General features: G+C 40.8%; 1 protein-coding gene across 1 annotated transcript in view; it reads right to left on the reverse strand.

Annotated features, from left to right (window-relative positions):
• Positions 1 to 12,716: 12,716 nt before the first annotated feature.
• Positions 12,717 to 21,510, reverse strand: part of Dynap (dynactin associated protein) — a 32,069-nt gene continuing 23,275 nt past the window's right edge. Inside the window, 2 exon segments of the mRNA NM_001400775.1 lie at positions 12,717 to 14,727; positions 19,096 to 19,260. Of these exon segments, the coding sequence (NP_001387704.1) occupies positions 14,128 to 14,727; positions 19,096 to 19,260 (765 nt within the window). The 3' untranslated portion in view covers positions 12,717 to 14,127.

The following is a 21,510-nucleotide window of genomic DNA, read 5'->3' on the forward strand; positions in this document are numbered from 1 at the left end:
TGCCCCCATGAAGATAGTACCAATTCTGAGAAATGAAACTGTACATGTCATTCAATGACTTATCTCGTTCTGGAAAAATTGGGGATTTAATTGTTTGTAGCCATTTCCCAAACTCTAGCAAAATTTTCCTAGTTTGAGAGTCCTGTGTCTGTTTCATGGTGCTGTGCCAGAAACCCTCTGACAGAGTAACCAATAGAGCAGAAGCTAAAAGAAATTGTGTGCAGACTTGGTTACGTGGTCATGAAGAAAGAGCACAAGAAGAGATAGGAGCATGGAAAACTTCTGTGACGGAAGTTACAACCCCAAAAAGAGAAAATAAATTAACCACACAAGAGTGAAATTTCCATGCCTTCGGTATAAACATGAAAGTTTATGATATTTGGAAATACCAGTGAGGATAAGGTCCCAGGTGAAAGTCACGGTGTAAGATCATTAGCCCAGCAATATGTCAGTCATAGAAACATCATGGATTAAGGAAGGAGTAAAGGGAGTTAGGTCTACTCCAATCATCCTGACATTCATCATTGCTTTTCCAGTACTTGTTCTACAGGTATAACCTTTAGCGTGCCTCAGTGTAGCATCCTTCTTCCTTTATCACCTTCTAACTAGATTGTGAAACATTTGGGGGATATTTAAATTTCCTTTTGCTATAACTCTTTATCTCTTGATTACAGACATGGTTCTTTGCCCTTTTATAATGTTCATTTTATGTACCAGTCCCTTCATGCACAGTTGTGAAACTCAACCAGCATCGAGCAAAGGATGCAGCATTTCTCTCAAGGGTGTTTCCCAGGATCCTTCCCTTCACTCAGAATCTGGGTCTTCTCTCTGCCATTTTTAACACTCCCAAATCCATGAATGGCTCTTTCTGATTATCTTCTCTCCCTCCCCCACCCCAATATAGATCCTACATTGCCTCTAGAATAATGACTTTAAGTTACGTTTTTCAAGACCTTGCACGACATGGAAGATAATGTACAAAAAAAGATGGCTGGATACATTTTCATCTTAAGAACAACAGCAGGCGAGAGTCTCTGTGGCTTGTAGAAGTATCAAGAGTCCTTTTGCTAAAGGTTTCTAAAACAAGGATGTTCCCATTAATATAGTTGCCTTTTTCCTACTTGGATGATTCCCTTAAGAGCAGGAAAACTTTACTTCCTGCCCCTTGTCCTGCTTTCACCAGTGTCAGCTACCGCGAAAAGTGCCCAGTCTCCACTGCTATAAGTGGATTCCATTTTGCTTTGCTGCCCACTGTAAAATATGACAACAAACTTAGTGGTTTAAAACTAATGGATTTGCCTGAGGATATAGAACAACTGTGAAGGGCTTGTCTAGCATGTGTGAGGTCCTTAGATTCAATATCTAGTACCATTAAAATTCTTTGGTATCATTAAAAAAATATGCCAGCAAGAAGGCCCAGTGGAAAAAAAGGCTCTTTTTGTGCAAATCAGGATACCTACATTTGATCCCTGGAACCTATATGGGGGAAAGGAGAGACTGGTCTCCAGAAAGTTGCTATCCTATGACCTTCTCACATACTCCTGGCCATATTGGTGTGTTTACACACACACACACACACACACACACACACACACACACACACAAATAAATAAATGAGTAAATGTTAAAAATATAGCACTGTCTTTCATTACTGGAAATCAGACATCTAAAAGCACTCTCACTGAGCTAGTCAGCGTGTTGACATGTGTGCTCCTGTTGGCGGTTTTGCTGAATAATCCTTTTGTCTTCTTTAGCTTCTAGAGATTATCTGCATTCTGTGGCTTGTGACTCTTTCTCACATTTCTCTAACCTTACTTCTACCATTGCATAGGCCATTTCTTCCTCTACCTGCCTTTCATGATAACATTCAGCCAATGGAATCATTTAAACTACTTTCCACATCCTAAATGGGAATATATCAATTGCATAAAATGAGGGATTCCACTGTCACAGCCCATACATGCACACATACTCTGGTCATGCTCACATTCTATGACTTGTGCTACCTTCCTCTGTCCACATTGCTGCCTTGATGTTCGAGTCATGTCTTTTGTCCCACAACGTCCCACATAGGAAGGGGAACAGGTGATCCTGTGTGAGACTTAGCAGAATCATCTCAATTCCCATCCATTTTCCTGTGAGTGACATATCTCATTCTTTTGGATAGCTAAATACCACTGCCCCTTGCACATAAACAAGTATCTTAATCTATTCTCTCCTTTCACAATTTTTATAACTCAGTTTTGAAATAGTCGTCTCATCCTACCACATTACATTATCCTGTGCATTCATGGTACAGAGCTGGGCTTATAGCAATTATCCAAACCACATCATTAGAATAAAAGAAATGATAGAAACAATTCACTTTAAAAGACAATACTAAGTGCACTATTCTGGCAATGTTAGTATCCCATTAGTATTTGGTGACTAATCTTATTCATCAGAAGGATTGAGACTCTTTTTTAGGATGGAAAGTTCTTTGTATATAATACCTGGACAATCATTAAATAGATAGCTCTTTGCTTTCTTGTCTCTAATACTTAGAACATGTTATCTAATTGTTGCATTCATTATGCAGTGATTTGTCATCCACCAAATAAGATGTCCATTGTCTTCTGCAAAATATAGTTAGAAGACTTAGAAAATGTTTTTCAAGAGCAAGAAAATGTTTATGGGGAATTAGTAACCCGCCATAATTAAAGAGGCACACCGGTGAAAATTATACTACGTAAGCGTTCTTCCAAAGTGTCCACCTTTACCCCATTAGCTACATACAATGAAAGCAAACCAAACAAGCTACTGTGGGATGGAAAGAGACGTTGAGGGTGTGACCCCCTATCAATTAATCTGCCTTAAATTATCACATGACTCACCCTGAGCCTGCCTTAGTAGTGGTTGGAGACAGTGCCAATGGTTTAAGTGCAAACAGACTCTTCCTATCCTTCTACCATTTTCCATTTCTCTGAACATGAAGTCTGCATGGACCCAACACAGTGGGGTTGCTGCTTTGCTCCATCTCTTTTCATCTGGCAGCTCTGTCTGGCCACAGAAGCTTCGCAAGAGAGAGCAATTCCATCAACCGTTCTCCTGCGTGCTTTCTATCTGTAAAACACTTAAGGCTCTAATGTTTGAATGCATATTTGCTCAACTGAGATGCAAGGATCATCACCGTTTCACTCCGAGGTTCTAAAGCTAGTAATTTCAGGACTCAGATTTGCATACCCAGGAAATTGATTCCAACCCCTGTTCCCTCCCCACAAGCAACAGATACCTTCCAACAGAACTGTCACATTTGTGTTCCTGACTTTTGACCATGACAGGCTAGCCATGTGTTGATGACTTTGCCTTTTCTGGTGACTGCTGTCATCACTTTACGTTTCTCTTGCCAGGTACTGTGTTTGTAAAAGGAGCTCTTCTTTGGGAACTTTGCTGAGTAGAAGAAAGGAATATGGAGGGATGCCAAGAGGAAGACTCTCCCACAGTCTCTTTCCCATTCTGCACTCTACCCTGGAGCTTTGGCCTCTGCCTTGCAGGATGACATCATAGAGGCCTCACTCACCTAAGCCTACCTTCCAGCAGGAAGATGTGAAACTGCTGGAACTGCAGGAGACTGTAACCATAAGAGGGGTCTTGCATTCCAGAACCTAGAAAAACTGAGCATGGGGTTGACTTTTTAGTCCTGGAAATTAAACCCAGATATCATACCACAAATTAGTCTGGGCTGGGTTTCTGAGGTCTCTTGGCTGCCAGCAGAGTCATGGAGATAAGCTTGCAACAGCCCCATGGTTGAAGCAAAATGACCCTCATCTTCCACCAACACCACACTTAGAGAAACCACAGTCACAGATGTGCCTTCAAATCCTGTCCTGCAGGACAGTTCTGGAGCCTGAATCTAGGAAATAACTGGATGATCAGTACAGCATGTTCACAGCCAATGAGAAGATACTTGTAGCAGAGGATGAGTAGCCATGCTGGTGATGCTGACAGAATCCTGTAGTTTAGAAAACAAAGCCTAGTTATTTAGAGCCAGGCCACATAGGGGAAAATAAATAAATGGGTGTCGTTAGAGAAAAGTTAGAGAAAGGCATTAAATCATACTTGCAAAACATGTGGCTGGATGTTCTAAATTCATTTACTGTCAGGGTGTTTTCCCTTTTCTTCTTGCTCAAAGTCTTTATTTCATTATTCCATAAATCTGAACAGAGGACACACTGTCCTGGCACAATCTTCATGGACTGATTCTCCAAGTAGCCTTTCCTACATCACATACGTGTTTTCTCATGCAACTCCTTCATTGGGTTATGTAGACCATTATTTTTCTTGGTCCTCCTAAGTTACAAGAAAACTAGCTTTTCTAGTTCATCTCTCACCCTTTAATGACTATGGTGCCAGTTAGCCTGCCCTGCCCCTGGCTGAATCTCTGCCTTCGTAAGCTCATCCATCCTGTGGAGACCCACACTATAAGTAGGCTAATGACCCTTGAATTTCTCTCTGAAGCAATCATTGTATTCCAAACTTCAGACACTTGTGTTGGTGGACTCATAGATGCCACTCAGATATCCACAATGCATCTCAAACCTCTATCAGTCAGCAGATAAATTCCTGATTTTGTTTGTCAAACTCTTCCAAATTCCACAACATTGATTCATTTCTGCTGTGGACGACTGGCACCCAAAATCCAACACGGATGCTGTGCGTGACTAACAATGCCACACTGACACCATAAGGCTACAACAGGATGATGACTCAATTAATCAGACTTTTGACAGAGAGTAGAGAAGTGTAGAAGGAAGCTCTTAAGACAGAGCAGGGTAAGAGGTGCTGCCTTTATGGTGATTAGAGAATAAGTTGAGAGGCATAGTTCCAGTGAGCAGGCTGTTATTTCCATTAGTTAATGACCCTGTTGTGATGAAGGGGAAGCAGTTGAGAGTACTTATTAGGTAGGCAGATGTCAGCCATAAGAGAGAAGCTGTCTCCAGTCCAGTGCCCTCAAAGGAGTTAGTTTCTTGGGTGTGGCCCTAACATCATTATCTATTTCCATAAATGGCAACACTCCTTCCAACAGAATAAAACCAAACATATGAGATGATCTTATTAGTCACATCCCTCACTATCCATCCAAGTGAGTTCCTATGACCCCAAAAACAAATTAGCCAACCCTACCTAGCATTTTTCCTAAAATCTACTGCTTGCATCCTAGTCTAAGCCCCACCCACCCTTTATTGCACTATCTCAGTTCTCTCCTACCTAGAGTGTTTCCAGCTGTCCTTGGCCTTTTAAATCTATTCTCCATAGAAGAGAATAATTATGCTTGTAATTCTTCCCAAACTCGCCCATGGATTCCCACTTCACTAGGAACCTCCTATTCTTTATGATGTGAAAGGCCCAGTACACACTTCCCCATCACCGCCCTCTCCTTTGATTTCTATCGACTGACTTTTCGTTACTTTTCTGAATCTCTATGGTCCCTTCTTGAGAGGAGGAGAAGGAAGAGATAAAAGGTGTGAGAGAGGAAGGAGGAGGAAAGAAAGTGAGGAATGTTTGGGATGGAGAAGATCAGAGATATTCAAGTACAAGCAGGAACCCAGGGATGATTGAGCCAACCACGTGAGTAGCAAAGGTGCTAAGACCTAGTTATCACTCTGCTTTCACAGACCTGCACAAGGACCAGGATGGCCAGATCCATGGGAAACAGTGATTGCTGTAGAGATATTTATGAAACAGTAAGATGAGCTTCAGTGTCTAAAATCCCAGCACTCCTGCGAGAATTTATTGGGGAAATGGCAGTCAAGACTGGGTTTATCTCTGTAACCCTAGCTTTTCTGGAACTCACTCTGCAGACCAGGCTGGTCTAGAATTCAGAATTCTGCCTGCCTCTGCCTCCTGAGTGCTGGGATTTAAGGTATACACATACCGCCACTGTCTGGCTCCTACAAGAATTTCACAGGATACCTTGTCTGGTTAAGAAGCTGAAAAACAATAGAGACCCTGTCTCAAAAAAGGAGGTGAGCTCCACTTATGAACCACAACACATGTATGTGCCAAAATCACACACACACACACACACACACACACACACACACACACACACACACATACAACTCACCATGCACACATCATACATACACATACATACACTCCTCATGCACACTTATATACAAACACACATCATACACATACTCATCATGCACACGCATGCACATTACTTCTCTAGAATTAGTCACAGATGGGCATGGTCTTATTTCTACCCTTTTCTGGTAAATATTGGCTACTGATACATTCTGGTGTGGGGGTGCAGTCTTTGGTTATATATCCCCTAGTGAGCTCGCCGGGCTGTAATAAACAATTCCACACCTGTGGTCATGCTGAGGGCCCCGGTTAAACTCAGTGGGCCTCAAAAAGGACATGAATGCAGATGTAAGAAGGGACTTGTAGGAAGGAGAGGAGGTTGGTACGGGTGGAGAAGGTAAAAAGAGAGAGAGAACAGTAAAAGTATCATGCACAAAATTAACAGAGAACAATCTTAATCAAAAGTAGAAAAATTAAAATAACCTTCCGAAGAGGCACACAAGAAAGAAACAGGGAAGGTAAGAGATGTCCCCCATACTCTGTTGAGTTTTGTTATTGTCGTTGTTCATTTTACCGTGATAATAAAAGCCACATCTTTAAATGAAATTCCAACCTACCAGGGACGACCAGGATTTTCTTTTCTGTAAACACAGTTGATTCAGAATTTCCCTCTCTCTGAGCAGAGGAGTGACAGGAGAGCAGGCCATGTGCTGTAGCAACAGTAGAGGGGGCTCATGGTTGTGGCTCCGCCAGGGCTAACGTGGACGTAAGCAGAATTTCATCATATATACATTGTGCATGATGTGTGCACATGACACGCAGATGCGAATGATGAGGTAGGTTGGTTGCTATGGGCACATCCATGATGGTGCTTATTGGGAGTAGGTTTGGGGAACTATGGAGAACTGGTATCGTTACAAAGAGTACACATGGAGGGACCCATGGCTTCAGCTGCTGATGTAGCTGAGGATGGCCTTACCTGCCATCAGCGTGAGGGGAGGCCTTTGATCCTGTGGAGACTTGATGCCCCAATGCAGGGGAATGCTAGAGTAGTGAAGTTGGAATGGGTGGGTGGCAGGTGGGGGAGCCCCTTCATAAAAGCAGAAGGGAGGAGGAATGGGATAGGGTCTTTGCAGAGGGGAAACCACCAGGAAGGGGGGTAACATTTGAAATATAAATAAACAAAATAGTGAGTTTTTAAAAATTGAAACAGTTCCTCACAAGGACACCAGAGGTCAGACTTATGCTATTGGACCAGATATCAGTGCCACAAGACCTCTGGTGTGAATCCCCCCTGGACATGAAATTGTTTCATAGTCAGGTTATTCCAAAACAATTCATAGATGTTTATTTCTCACTGTTCTGGACATTGACAGTCCGGGATCCAAGCAGATTTGGTAAGTGGAGAAGGTCTGCGTTCAGGTTCATGGACAGCTGTGTAGCATGGATGATGGAAAGTGAGTGCTTGTTGTTTCTATTTTCATTTAACAAGCTCAACTAATCTCACTGAAGGGCTCTCTGCCTTCCTAACTGCTCACTGCCCTAACCACCCGAAAGTGTGTATTACCACTTTTCTATCAGTTTGCCAATCTGATAACCAATAACCACTACTGGACGTTACATTCCAGAAGTTCAGATCTGAACTCTGGCACTGCTGGTTATTACTCTATATTATGTGTGATGGTAAATCTGAGAGAAAAAAATGAGAGCAGTTTTTAATGATAATCAGACTATAACCAGCATATTAGCTCAGACGAGCAAGCCAGAAGACCATGCCAAGGTATGTACGAAAAAGAGACAGGCATTGCCATCCAGGAAAACAGGAGCTAAATATAAGGAGCAAAGCCTAGGTGTGGCCCCACAGCAGAGCCTAGTTGAGAGGACTTGGCAACTGTTCTTGGCCTTTGATGTCTCTGTGTCCCATTTATCTGGGAAGCTCTGTACTTTGTGTTAAAGCCGACATGCTGAGAAGTGCTGGCTGACAACCAGCAAAAGACAAACTGAGTTCTCTTCTATGGTGCTTCCGCAAACAAGTTCTATTCTGTAATATGACCAAGAGGGGAACATATCATTGCGGGTGATGTACCTACAGTTTCAAAGATATATAGGCCAAACTCTGAAGGAAACTGTCAAGCCACCAAGAGCTGTAAAGAGTCATCAAGGTGTGTAAAATATAGGACTCAGAAAGTATGAGAGAAGAATGTTCCAGAAGAGTGAGTACCAGAAGAGACTCACGATCTTAGCAGCATTACCAGGGAACAGAAAAAATAGACTCAAGCAGATTCTTCCTCTGCAGTTTCAAAAGATTATGATTGGAAAAAATATTATTAAGCCTGAGATAAACTATGGAGAAGAGTGAGCCTGGCCGATCCTAAGTTTGTAAATGTATGTTTGTTTCTTTCATTCCAAATGGACTCTTCCTCACAGCTTCGGACCTGAGTTTTGTGTTGATTCATGACCCTTCCCTGAGTTAATTATTTCAGTCGGATTGAGAGAAATATTTTCTAGTTTTCTTCCACATTCATTCTGCAAATACTTTCCAAAAAAAAAAAATCTCTGTCAAACGGATGTGAACTTCTGGTTCTACTGGAAAGGCAGGTTAAATCCATAATTACAAAATTTTTGAGTTAAGAATTCCTTTAGTGGAATACACCACTAAAATGGCTTCTAATGGCATCCTGCTGACACTTAGATTAGCACCTCGCTCAGCCATTATCAGAGGAGCTTCTTCATGTAGAAGATAAGAACTAATACAGAGACTCACAACTGGACAACAAGGCAGAGGTTGAGAAACTTCGAAACAATCAGTAGTAATTCCAATGTCTTCTCCATCTATCTCCTCCCCTCAGGGCTCAGGGAACTATGTGAAAGTGGAGAAGGATTGTAAGACCCAGAGAGGATGGATGACCCCAAAAACCATTGTATCCCAGACACAGGAGGACTTATGCACAAAGACTAAGGCAGTATGCCAGCACAAGTTCAAGCTATAAGAGGTCCAGTGCTGAGAAGGGGAAGAGGACACTTGTTCCCATCCTTAATCAAGAAGCCATTTTCTAACTGACAAGCACTTACAACGGAAAAGTCAGTTCTCTTCAGTGGTGCCTCACTGGGTCCATGAACAGTGCTTAAGTGTAGGTCTCCTGCCTGGCAGTCCACGTCCAACACAAATCAAACCCAACGTTGTTTTGCTAGAGTTATTCATCTCATACTGCTTTGTTTGGGCATGGCTTATTTTCCTGGTCTTTTGCTGCTTTTGTGTGTTATGTTTTCTGATTTTGTGTTTTCATAATTTCATTGTCTATAAGAATGTGTGTATGTGTGTGTGAGTGTGTGTGTGAGAGTGTGTGTGTGTGTTTCTTGTGCTTTTTCTGCTGTGTTTTCTCATTTTATAATTCTGATTTGTTTGCTTTTTTACTTGCCTGTTTATTTTCTACAAAGGTAGAGAAAAAGACGTGAAGTTGCATGGTGGGGGAAGTGCGGAGGATTTGGGAGGAGATATGGAAAGGGAAACTGCCATCACGATGTATTGTCTGAATTTCCAATAAAAAGAATTCCTTTAGATTAACAGAATTGTTTTGTTCCTCCCCATAGAAGGAAAAATAATATCTCATTTAAATTATTGTCAAAATTTAGGATGCCATTTAATGTGCTTACCAAACTATTTAATCTGGCTGGCAGCATCGCCATATTTGGAGAGGTTTCCACCATCATAACAGGGACTAGTCACTGCTGATGCCTAATGAGAAGAGGGCGAAGATGCTACTAAATTGGATGACTATAAAACCGAGCTGTCCTCAATGACTGGATTCCAAGTGATACAGGAAAGAGAAAACCATGAGCACTTTACCATTTGGAATCTGGCAAATATGACCTTAACCAAATGATTGAGTGAGTCACCAGTGACTTTGGGTAGAGCTGAATGTACGCTCCAGTGTGACGTAGTAAGATGACTCTTTGTCCTTCTGGCTCTCTTCTGGAAGCTCATAATAACCCAATTTAGGAAAAGAAAATAAGAGAAAATGAGGGCCATTTCACTCAGTAACTGGCCAATACTCTCCCAATTTGTCAATGTCCTGACCACTAAAGACAGAAAGTGAGAGTAACGATGAGGTGGTCAACCACGCACAACTCATTTTGTGAAGTCAGCGTGTACTTCATGTCAAAAGTGATGAGAACATCGTCCTCAGCAGTGACGTCACCAAGTTCCATGCACCTAGCACAACCATGCTGGTAGTCCTGTCCTAAAGAGAGCCTGTAGCACTAGTGTTAGCTTATGTCACACTTCACCCAGTTTGGTGGGTCCCTAAAGTGAGGCTCCAAGATGCTTCAGAGCTCATCCCCTCCAATCCCTTCATTTTTTAGTGAAGCTAAGGTCCTAAGGTTTCGAAGAACACAGTGCTTTGAATGGTGGGAAGGAAACTCATTCTTATAATAATCTATTAATAAGAGTCAATGGAAAGCCATTTTTTTTCTTAAAGAAAAAGAAGCAAACCCAGTACACAGAGTATTGGAACAGACCTCGCTGACCCCAACCAGGTCAGTTTGTTCAATTCAGAACCCTGTGAATTCTTCTGTTTTTGGGTCTGCAAGATGGCTCAGTGGGTAGGCTATGCTTACTGCACAAGCTTGAAAACCCAAGATTGATTCCTTGAATCCATTCAAACATGGTCTAGAGGCCACTCCACAAAGCTGTTCTCTGCCCTCCATATGTGTGCTCTACCCCCCCACACACACACACAAACACATCACACATGCATAACACATACACACACGAACACATCACACACAAACACATCACACACAAACATATCACACATCACATACAAACACATCACACATGCATATCTCAGAGAGAGAGAGAGAGAGAGAGAGAGAGAGAGAGAGAGAGAGAGAGAGAATAGTTTCTTTTTTTTTATTTTATTAACTTGAGTATTTCTTATATACATTTCGAGTGTTATTCCCTTTCCCGGTTTCCGGGCAAACATCCCCCTAATCCCTCCCCCTCCCCTTCTTTATGGGTGTTCCCCTCCCCATCCTCCCCCCATTGCCGCCCTCCCCCCAACAATCACGTTCACTGGGGGTTCAGTTTTAGCAGGACCCAGGGCTTCCCCTTCCACTGGTGCTCTTACTAGGATATTCATTGCTACCTATGAGGTTGGAGCCCAGGGTCAGCCCATGTATAGTCTTTGGGTAGTGGCTTAATCCCTGGAAACTCTGGTTGGTTGGCATTGTTGTACATACGGGGTCTCGAGCCCCTTCAAGCTGAGAGAATAGTTTCTAATATTCTGTTTAGATCCACAAAGGCAGATGAACCAGATGTCTGTGTTTTATTTTGCTTCCACTTTGGTTGGCGACTGTCGTTATTATTAAAACTCGTATTACATGTTTAGGGAAAGGTTTGTATCTCTGTAGCACCAACCACCTTAATCCAGCTAGGAACATTCTGGCCATGATATAAAGTATTTGGGACCATCATAGCAAGAGGCAGGTGCTGCCAATTCCTACGGAGTAGGAGGCCCAAAAGCCACTGGACGTGCCGCACTGCCTCTGGCAGCTGCCCACAGGACTTATTCAGCAAGGAAAGGCAACCCATAGGATTACCGTAGAGAGAGTGTGAGGGATGGCACTCCTGTTCACATCCTCCACGTGCTCACTTTCAACTCTCTGACATGCCCTCCGTCCCCCAATATAATGCAAATCTCAAATGCTGGAAATGTATTCCTGCACCACAATGATGTAGATACAATAGAGTATCTACTATTAAAATTATATGCATGCATATATATATATATATATATTATAGAGAAAATGAAGAAAAGGGGACATTTTCACATGAAATTATTGGGAATGCAAATTAATATAGACATTGTAGGAAATTGTATACTTTAAAAACTAGGATGACAAAGTGATCCAACAGTCCCATCACTGAGCACTTACCAAACAGAAATAACGCTGATTGAGGAGTCATCTGCATGTCCTTGATGCACTGCACCATTCACAATAGACAGGAAATGAAAACAAAGTGCCGGTGCATGGGTGGATGCCTGGATGGGTGTGTGGGTGAATGCATGGATGAGTGGGTAGGTGGGTGCATGGATGGGTGGGTGGGTGGATGGATGAATATGATGTGAAATTTGTACTTAGTGAATATGCTTAACCATATATATATATATACATATACATATACATATATATATCTTGAAATTCTGTCGTATGAGCACCATTTTTGGAACTGGAAACTGTTAAATTAAGTAAAATGAATCAAGCATAGAGAAAAATCATACGTTCTCACATTTGATTCTAAATATTGGTTTCCTAAGTGTAGAGAGTAAAGTGGTTTTTTCCAGTGGCTGGGAGGTAAGAGAGAATGGATAAATGACATCGATGTAGACTGCACAATGAATAATATTGAATTAATCAAAATAAATAATTATGTATTTCAAAATAGCAAATAGAGATTTGAATATTTCTGAACACAAGGAACAGTTGAATGTTTGGGATGCCAGTTATGCATACTTTAATTATTACTCATATATATAATATATACGTATTTATATATATCTTGAAGGGTCACTCTACCAAAGTGTACAGAAGAGCTCAGTAATGAATTTCTTGAACAAATGTAAAAATACATACTTTCGATCAACAGTTACTTTGAAGATAAAAATTATCAAATGTTATTAATTAAATATATTAAATCTGAGGAACTCCTATCTAGTTCAGCTGCTACTGAAGCAGGAAGGGTAATAGAGAAAATGTTGAGTCACAGATCTACCCTATGGTTAAAGAACAATGTGAAAGCTAGAAATTGAGCCAAATACCTGAGAAACTTTTATGATAGTGCCTGGTATACTATAGTTGTTTAATGATTACTTTTGTCTTCTCTAATTGAAATTTTTTTCAAAGATCAACAGCCTATGGTGTGAGTCTTTAGGCTATACAATGAGAGATTATGATGTCCAAATTTATGAAAAAATTATTATAAGATATTTATAATATAGAGGAGGCTAGAGAAACAATAAATTTCAACATAGAGGAAACAATTATTTAAATTTAGCATTTTTATAAATAAATGTGTGCAAATTTTCTGTGCATAAAATTTCTATTTTAATGTATGAATTTATGCACAGAGAAGTGCAGTGTTGTGAAACTTAGGAAAAATCTACTGGGCTGGGGATTTAGCTCAGTGGTAGAGCGCTTACCTAGGAAGCGCAAGACCCTGGGTTCGGTCCCCAGCTCCAAAAAAAAAAAAAAAAGGAAAAATCTACTAAAATCTAAATGCCTAATTTTGCTATATTTCAGATGAAACTTTTTAGTGACTTCCTACCTATGAACCAGCTGGCTCGCTTGCCTGTACAGAATTACGCTATTGGAGCTGTAGAACCAAGTTAAGGGTCTTATAACTTAAAAGCTCAGTCATATTAAAAATTTTAATACATTTAGTAAGTATGGGTTGGTTTTTGTGAAAATTGGGATAACTATTGTACTAATAATGATCCGGATTACTATTCTCCAATTTGCATTCTTCTTGTGGGCATGCCTGAGACATGTCAGTGATATATGTTCAACTCAGCTAGTAAGGAAGAGGTAGTTTGGAGAAAAGTCAGTGTGGAAGTAAGGACAAGGTGATTGACAGGAACGATAACTAAAAGTGTACTTGACATACACTAAATTACTTTTATGATTGACAGTGATTCTGTCAAAAGTGGCATTTATGCCTGGTTCCCATGGCCAAATGGAGATTATAACTTACATAAGGAGGATAAAGAGCACTTTTATTGTAGGCAGAAATTACAGTTGTAGGTTAAATGCAAGTGGCATTAGTTGTCAATTTAAGTGAACCAAGGTCCCATTAAAACAATAAGGAAAGTCATGACTGTTTTGTCTCCCAACTAATTTTCAGTTGTTGTAGCATCTGGTGCTATTGAGGCTTCCACAGTTAGAGGGTTTATTATTAACGTGGTGGCATCTTGATTCGAGCAGCTGTTGCAATAGTGACTTACGAGATCCAGATGGAGACCCAATGGCAGCCATGGTCATAACCACTTCCTTGATGGGTTATGCAGGAGTTGAAGTTTCCGTAGCACTGGCGGTGGTTGTGCTACTGGCAGTGGTTGTGGTACTGGCAGTGGTTGTGGTACTGGCGGTGGTTGTGGTTTCACTTGCCGCGGAAGTTGCCGTAGTTTCAGGTTGAGTCGAGTCGGCGTTTGTGGCTGGTGTTTCAGTGGACGCAGCAGAGGTTGTAGCTGTGCTTGTGGATACAGATGGGGTGGTGGTGGTGGTGGCTGTTGTGGTCACAGGTTGAGTTGAAGTCACAGCCATGGATGTTGTGGTACTAGCTTCAGTGGGCGCTGCAGTGGATGTCCCTGAAGATTCAGTAGAAGTCGTGGTGGCTGTGGTGGCTGTAGTTTCAGGGGATGTTGTGGTGGTCGTCAACCCTGTGGAAGTGATGGCTGTTGTTTGAGAAGGACTAGAGGTTGTTTGAGGTGTAACTGTAGAGGCTTCAGTGTTTGGGGATACCTGGATAACAATGGGGTTTGTGCTTCTATTCACCAAGCTTAGTATGAGTACTCCGATCGCTGTTGTTAGCACAGAGGCTAAAAGGGAAGCCAGGAAGACTTTCCACAAACCCCAGTCACCACGGCCATTTCCAGTCACCTATGTAAAGTATAATTAGAATATTAGTAATAAAGGAAACCGCTTATAATTTACCATCTCGTTTCTATTTCTTATAACTTATACCATTATTTGAATCACTAGGTTTCTGAACTTTCGTCATAAAAGTCCTGGTTATATCAAGGTGGGAAGTAATTCATCCTTTCTCAAATGTTAGAAAAGTCAAACCTCTTAAGACCTCTTTTCTAATTATATTTTCTTTTGATTTTTAAGAAACAGACTTTGTATTTTATGGCAGCTTTAGATTAACACAGAAGTGATGAGAAGATACATTGAAACTCTAAACACATTTTGCACCCAAATGAGTCCAGATTCTCCAATTATCAACACCCCCTAACCTGTTCTTTGTAAGCCTTGATCTCTAGCCTTCCCACCAACTTTCCGGTTTAAGTCCCCTCTCTTCCTCGCAGACTGAATACTGCTTTCCTCACTTCCAATCTGTCCCCTTTTACACACCCACAAACGAAGGCCCTCTTACGTATTTTCCTTTTCTGTGAAAAACAACATCTCCTTGTAGTTGTCTACACTCAGTGTCTGCATTTGCACATTCTTCCACACAGTGCAATGTGGTATCGGGTCTCATCGTGCCACTGAAAATGTCACCCATTGTGCTCACACACTGAGATCTTAGTGACATGGACAAGCACTCTTCTGACTTAAACCTTTGGCAACAACTGCCGCTGGGGACCATTCCTTCCCTTTTGGAACTGTCTATTTCTTTTGCTTCTGTGGTATTTCAGTCTCTTTGATTTCTTCCCAATTCCCCAGAATCTTCACCGTTTCTTTTGAAGGCTCAACACTCGTGCTCGACCTTTATTGCTAATGGTCCCATGATTCATCTCTTCCGGTCTTGCTTTGGAGTTAGCAACTTTCTCTTTTTTTCCCATAGTTGCTCTCAGTTTCTATCACAATTATTACAATCAGCCACTGTGTGAAAGTCGTCGCTGTGTGGATGAAGGAGGCAATATTTCACAAAAATTTTATTCCCAAGTCAAATCACGGAAAATAAGATCTACATTTGCGTCTTCCAATTGGTTTCAATATTTTCATAAACTGAGTGTCTTTCAAGGTTATCTATGGTCCAGGCCTATCCTCCAGTCTTCAAGTGAACACAGATATCACTCCTTTGATGTCTCATAGATGCCTCCAATTCATATATAATAACATACTTCCAGTGAATCCTGATTAGCTTCGCTGTTCTCATCAAATTGACCTAGATCATCTATTCAGTTCCACTAGCTAGAGTGAGGGGGTCATTCCTGAAGCATACCAACATATTGCTAAGCCCTATTACTTCATTCTGCTCTATTCCAATACTGTCCGCTTTCTCTCTATCTCTGCTGATACCCCTTAGTCCTAGTCTCCTTCCCTTCTGCTTGAGCTTGAGCGATGACCTTGGGTTACTTGGGCCTCTGCTCTGTTTCTTCAATGAACTTGTACCATGCTTACCTGTAAGTTAGAACGCTGGCATAGGCCAGTTTATCAGATGGAAATGTCATGTTTGCCCTTCACCTATCATTGAGAATACTTTTTCTGTCCCCTGCACTCTATACATAATGCCAGATAGTAACTCTTCTACACCATGTAGTGTCTGCTGGAACTTACTTTTCCATTTAATACCTACATAGTGGTCAATGCCTATTTCATTAGCAAAGGAATGATACTGTATATGGGCTTAAAATTGTTTTTAGGAATCCAGGTTCTTTAAGGAATGCTGATTGTCAGGTGATGTATTAACTTAGAATAGCAATCTTTTTAATACACTTTACAACTTTGTGTTCCTCGATATACAGATGAATAGCTAGGTCCTAGTAAGACCAGAAGGCTATGGTCATTATTTTCTCCCCAGGTTTAACATCTAGAGATACACAGTGAAAAAGAACTTCCTTAAAGAGTTGGTAGTATGTTCTCTTCCATGAAATATATATATATATATATGCATATATATATTAGAGAGTAATATAAGATATATATTAGAGAGTAATATAAGATATATATTAGAGAGTAATATAGAAATAGAGATATAATGAAGATAAAGATAGATTATAGAGATAGTTTATTTATTGATACATATATATGTATGAGAGATATGTATATAAATATATATCTATATATATGAGAGGGAGTGATGTGTGTGTATGTGTGTGCACATGCATGTGAGGAGTTGGAGTGGAAGAAAGGGATATGGAAATGATACGAATTCAGTATTCACATATGAAATTCTCAAAAAATATTAGAAAGAGCTTTGTGTAGCGATGGGCATTATAATAAGATAAGCCAGACATCTGCTCATTTATTCTCTGTCTTTGTCATAAACTGAATAATAGGCCTACATTGTTAATCATATTAAACGTGATCTATGAAGTTTGAAGTCCTATTCTGGAATCTGCATTGGATTAGCCAAATGGCTGGACCTGTTCTTTCACCTGTGAACTAGTGGTATAAATAACTTGTAGCTGATAGGCTTAACAAAAGCAAGCTATGTTATTGATTCTAAGGTGAGTTAGCAAATATTTGTTATTACTACTTTTTATAAGCCATATTACATAGTGTAATCTATTTCATTCTACTTATTTACATTTCAGAGTTATGAAATCTTTAAACTCTTCCAGCTTTCTTTGATCTTCAAGTGTCCTTGTCTTGAAATATCAGACTGAAAATATCTTGTTATGGATATTAGAAATAACACGTATAGAAATCACTAATTCTTAAGACAGTATAATTTGGAATTAGGAACATGAGTCTGGTTCTCAAAAGTTATTTCTTATCACCTGGATGAGAACAAGCCCCTTAAGGAGTAGAATCCAAAGCTTAGAGTTAGCATAGAGACAGGAGAGATCCAAGATGTAAACTATGATGTTTTAATAGAAATGGGAGTGGCACCAAAGCAGCTGAGTGAGAGGAGAGCTAGAGATGGGCAACCCAAACCAAGGGAAGCCTGACCAAAGCAGTGTGAGCAAAGGTTTAAAGTCTTGGGAACAGCAAATGATCTTGAAGCTGTGCGGCTCACACAGCTCTGTAGCACTGCCTTGGGGAAATTTAAGAAGGTTCCTTACTGAAATATGCTACAAGTAACAAACAATGAAAAAGTTCCTGTGTTTTGGCTACTCTAGCAAAAATGATGAGTTCCTTAAAATCTCATTTTCCTTGGCCTTAGATGCCCCTGATCTCTTAGGTCAATGGTTGTCATTACTCCCTGAACATCACATCTACATTTTTTGCATGAGCTCCAATGTAGAGTTTTGATTTCATTGATGTAAGTTTAACATCATCTATTCAAATGTCTTATGTAGACCTCAGGAGATTGTACTGTGAAGTCAGGATTAAAATCCAGATTAGAGCTCTTCTGATTCTATAATTGGTGTGGAGTGCTAAACTGGTACACAGAAAATATATCTATTGAATTGTATTCATTATTTCATATTGCTGCTGACATAATACAAATGGTTGACATTTTATCCACAACCAAGAAATTCAGCTCAAAGTAATATTCTGGTCCAAATAACAAGATTATGTAGAGGACAGGAGAGATTTCAGGAGCTGAGGAACCAGTCCAACTGTTACATAATGTCAGCCAATTCTAGACCTTTTTCTCAGGGCTGAATACTTAGAGACAGGATGATGAAGTAAAAACAATTCAATCAATTGAACATGGACTCAGGTATCAAAGCTGAGTCTGGGGTTGGGGATTTAGCTCAGCGGTAGAGCGCTTGCCTAGCAAGCACAAGGCCTCGGGTTCGGTCCCCAGCTCCGGACAAAAGAAAAAAGCTGAGTCTGACTTCCAAAGGTAGTGGAGATGCTCCAAAGTACAGTTCAGATTTTAGGTAAAACTCACATGGTCCAGTGTCAGAATTTGGAGATCTATATAGAGTACCACACACAGCCTTAGGAGCTGTATATGAATACAGTGTAAGAAAGTCAAGTAGCCGTCATCCATTAAGTAGGACCCATGAAGGTTAACACAGCACAACTTTCCTATCAAAGTCGAAACAGCCAGTGAAACACTATTCCAACATGTTTGCTTCTTTGTTCGCTCAACTGTCTATTGGAAGCAGATATTCATATTTCATATTTTTCTTTGATTAATGCAGTTTTCTTTGATTTTCATTTAGTTTATTTTCCTTTAGTGACCACTTGAGTTCAGGACTCGAAATTAGTTCTATAAAAACTGATTATCAAATAATACTCTTTCAAAGAATCGCTTCATGGTGACTTGTAACAGTACTGAGTACACATAGAATGTGAATGCAGACAGTTTCCTAACTACATGGCCCGGAAAAGAGTAGACTCAGTGCATGTCATGGTAAAACACAACGTAAGCCAGCAGAAAGGGACCACAGCAGATATTACCTGTGGGCTGCAGGGCTCTGGGTGTTGGCATTCTGAATGTGCAAGGATTCCTGGGCTCACCCAGACCCCAGGCAAGTTGGAGGAGACATTTCCAGTTACTTCATTTGAAGGTGGACACCAGCATGTGGGATGCTGAACTTCTTGGCCATGGGGACACACGCTTGGCTACAGAGATGAAACACAAGTAAGCAAAATCCCAGTGACCGCAATTCTAAAAGTAAACATTCCTGTCAAAAGCTAATGAAGTGTGACCTTCGAAAGGAATAAATGTTTTCTTACTTTCTGAGAATGAAAATCCCGGAGAGAAGATTTCTTGCTATATTTAAACTGGTTTTGAGGAATGTGTGTCATCTGCCTTCTGCATTATATCAAACAAGTGTTAAAGATGCTCATGTTGCAAACCACTGAGGCACGTAGGACATTTATGCTTTTTCATAGCTGACCAGGTATCAGCCTTCTCAAGTCCTTTTGGAATAAGAATGCTGAAGCAAAGGAATTGCGTGGTTTGTCCTGACTACACAACAGCCACCACTTAAACCTAGACCATGTAGTGTTAAGGGCACTGTTTTTCCCATTGTACCAGACTGTGAGTAGTATATCGTTATCATATACGAATACACTAGATATTGTGTGTATCATTCATCACTCATGAACAAATTTCTGAATGACTCCTTCCCACAATTGATACCAAACCGTATCTACTGGAATAGTTTACTTAGTTTATGATATGGATATGAGAAGAAAAATCTTTACAAGAACAAAATGACATTCTCAAAATTGTATTTGTTAACAGGGAGACTAAGATGATTCGAAGATAATTTATTTCCATCTTTACTACATTGGGTATTTCTTATTTACATTTCAAATATTATTCCCTTTCCTGGTTTCCAGGCCAACATACCCCTAACCGCTCCCCCTCCCATTCTATATGGGCTTCCTCTCCCCATCTTCCCCCCATTACCACCCTCCCCGCAACAATCACGTTCACTGGGGGGTCCAGTCTTGGCAGGACCAAGGGCTTCCCCTTCCACTGGTGCTCTTACTAGGCTATTCATTGCTACATATGCAGTTGGAGCCCAGGGACAGTCCATGTATATTCTTTGGGTAGTGGCTTAGTCCCTGGAAGCTCTGGTTGCTTGGCATTGTTGCTCATATGGGGTCTCAAGCCCCTTCAGCTCTTTCAGTTCTTTCTCTGATTCCTTCAACGGGGGTCCTGTTCTCAGTTCAGTGGTTTGCTGCTGGCATTCACCTATGTATTTGCCATATTCCGGCTGTGTCTCTCAGGAGAGATCTATATCCGGTTCCAATTCAAAGATAATTAATAGTTACTCTAATTGTAAATGTTGAAAAGGAGGGATAGATGAGAATTAAAAAATGAATGAATTTATGGGGAAAGCCTTGGGGTAGTGTATTTTCTTAAAATGTGGAGTGGAGAGATGAGAAGAAGGCAGGGAACCTGAGACCCCAGTAGGTCCATGATACTGATCAAAAGTTTTTGTTACGTTTCAAAAACACTGCAGTGCTATACTTTGGAGTAGCATTTGGAATGCTGAGGCAAGAGAATTAGAATGACTCTGAAAGCAGGCTGAGCTAAAGAATGAGACTCTGTCCATTTGTCCATCTGTCTGTCTATCTGTCTGTTTTTTTAAAAATGTTACATGTGCCTGGGAAAGGGAATTAATGTGTAAGTGCACTTTCCCTGGAATCAAGAGGACACATGTCTAAATCCCACGAACCCACAGAAGAATTGGGTGTGGTCATTTGTCAGTAGCCCTAGCATTAAGACACTGAGACAGATTGATCCAAAAGGCACCTCTGGCTAACCAGTCTAGCCAAACTAGTAAGCTTCCCATTCAGTGAAGAACCTGTCTCAGGATAAAATAGAAAGGAATAGAGGAAGATGCCTCGTGTCCTGCTCTGGTCTCTACATGCACACATATGGACATGTGGACCTGTATACTCTTGTAGGCACACACACGCATGCGCGCGCACACACACACACACACACACACACACATACACCACACACATCACATACACACACACATCACACAAACACACACACACGCACACATGCACACACCACACAAACACACACATCACACATCACACACATCACACATCACACACGCACACACAGACATCACACTGACACACACACACATCACACACATGACACATCACATATCACACAAACACAAATATAGAAATTCACGTATGTGAATCACATGAGACTCTTCATCTCATAGGATATGATATTTTCTTGTCTCACCCGGACTCAACAGCATTGTTGCCCGAATTCACTCTACTTTGAGTCACCTGCCATAGATTTACTGAGGTGACTGAATAAAAAGATGTAAAGTAATGAAAGAAATGAATATCTAGCACAGCTGTGTTCATTCGCCAGCAGGTGCC

Source organism: Rattus norvegicus, chromosome 18 (assembly GCF_021556685.1).
Source record: "Rattus norvegicus strain SHRSP/BbbUtx chromosome 18, alternate assembly SHRSP_T2T, whole genome shotgun sequence".
Classification (NCBI taxonomy): Eukaryota; Metazoa; Chordata; class Mammalia; order Rodentia; family Muridae; genus Rattus; species Rattus norvegicus.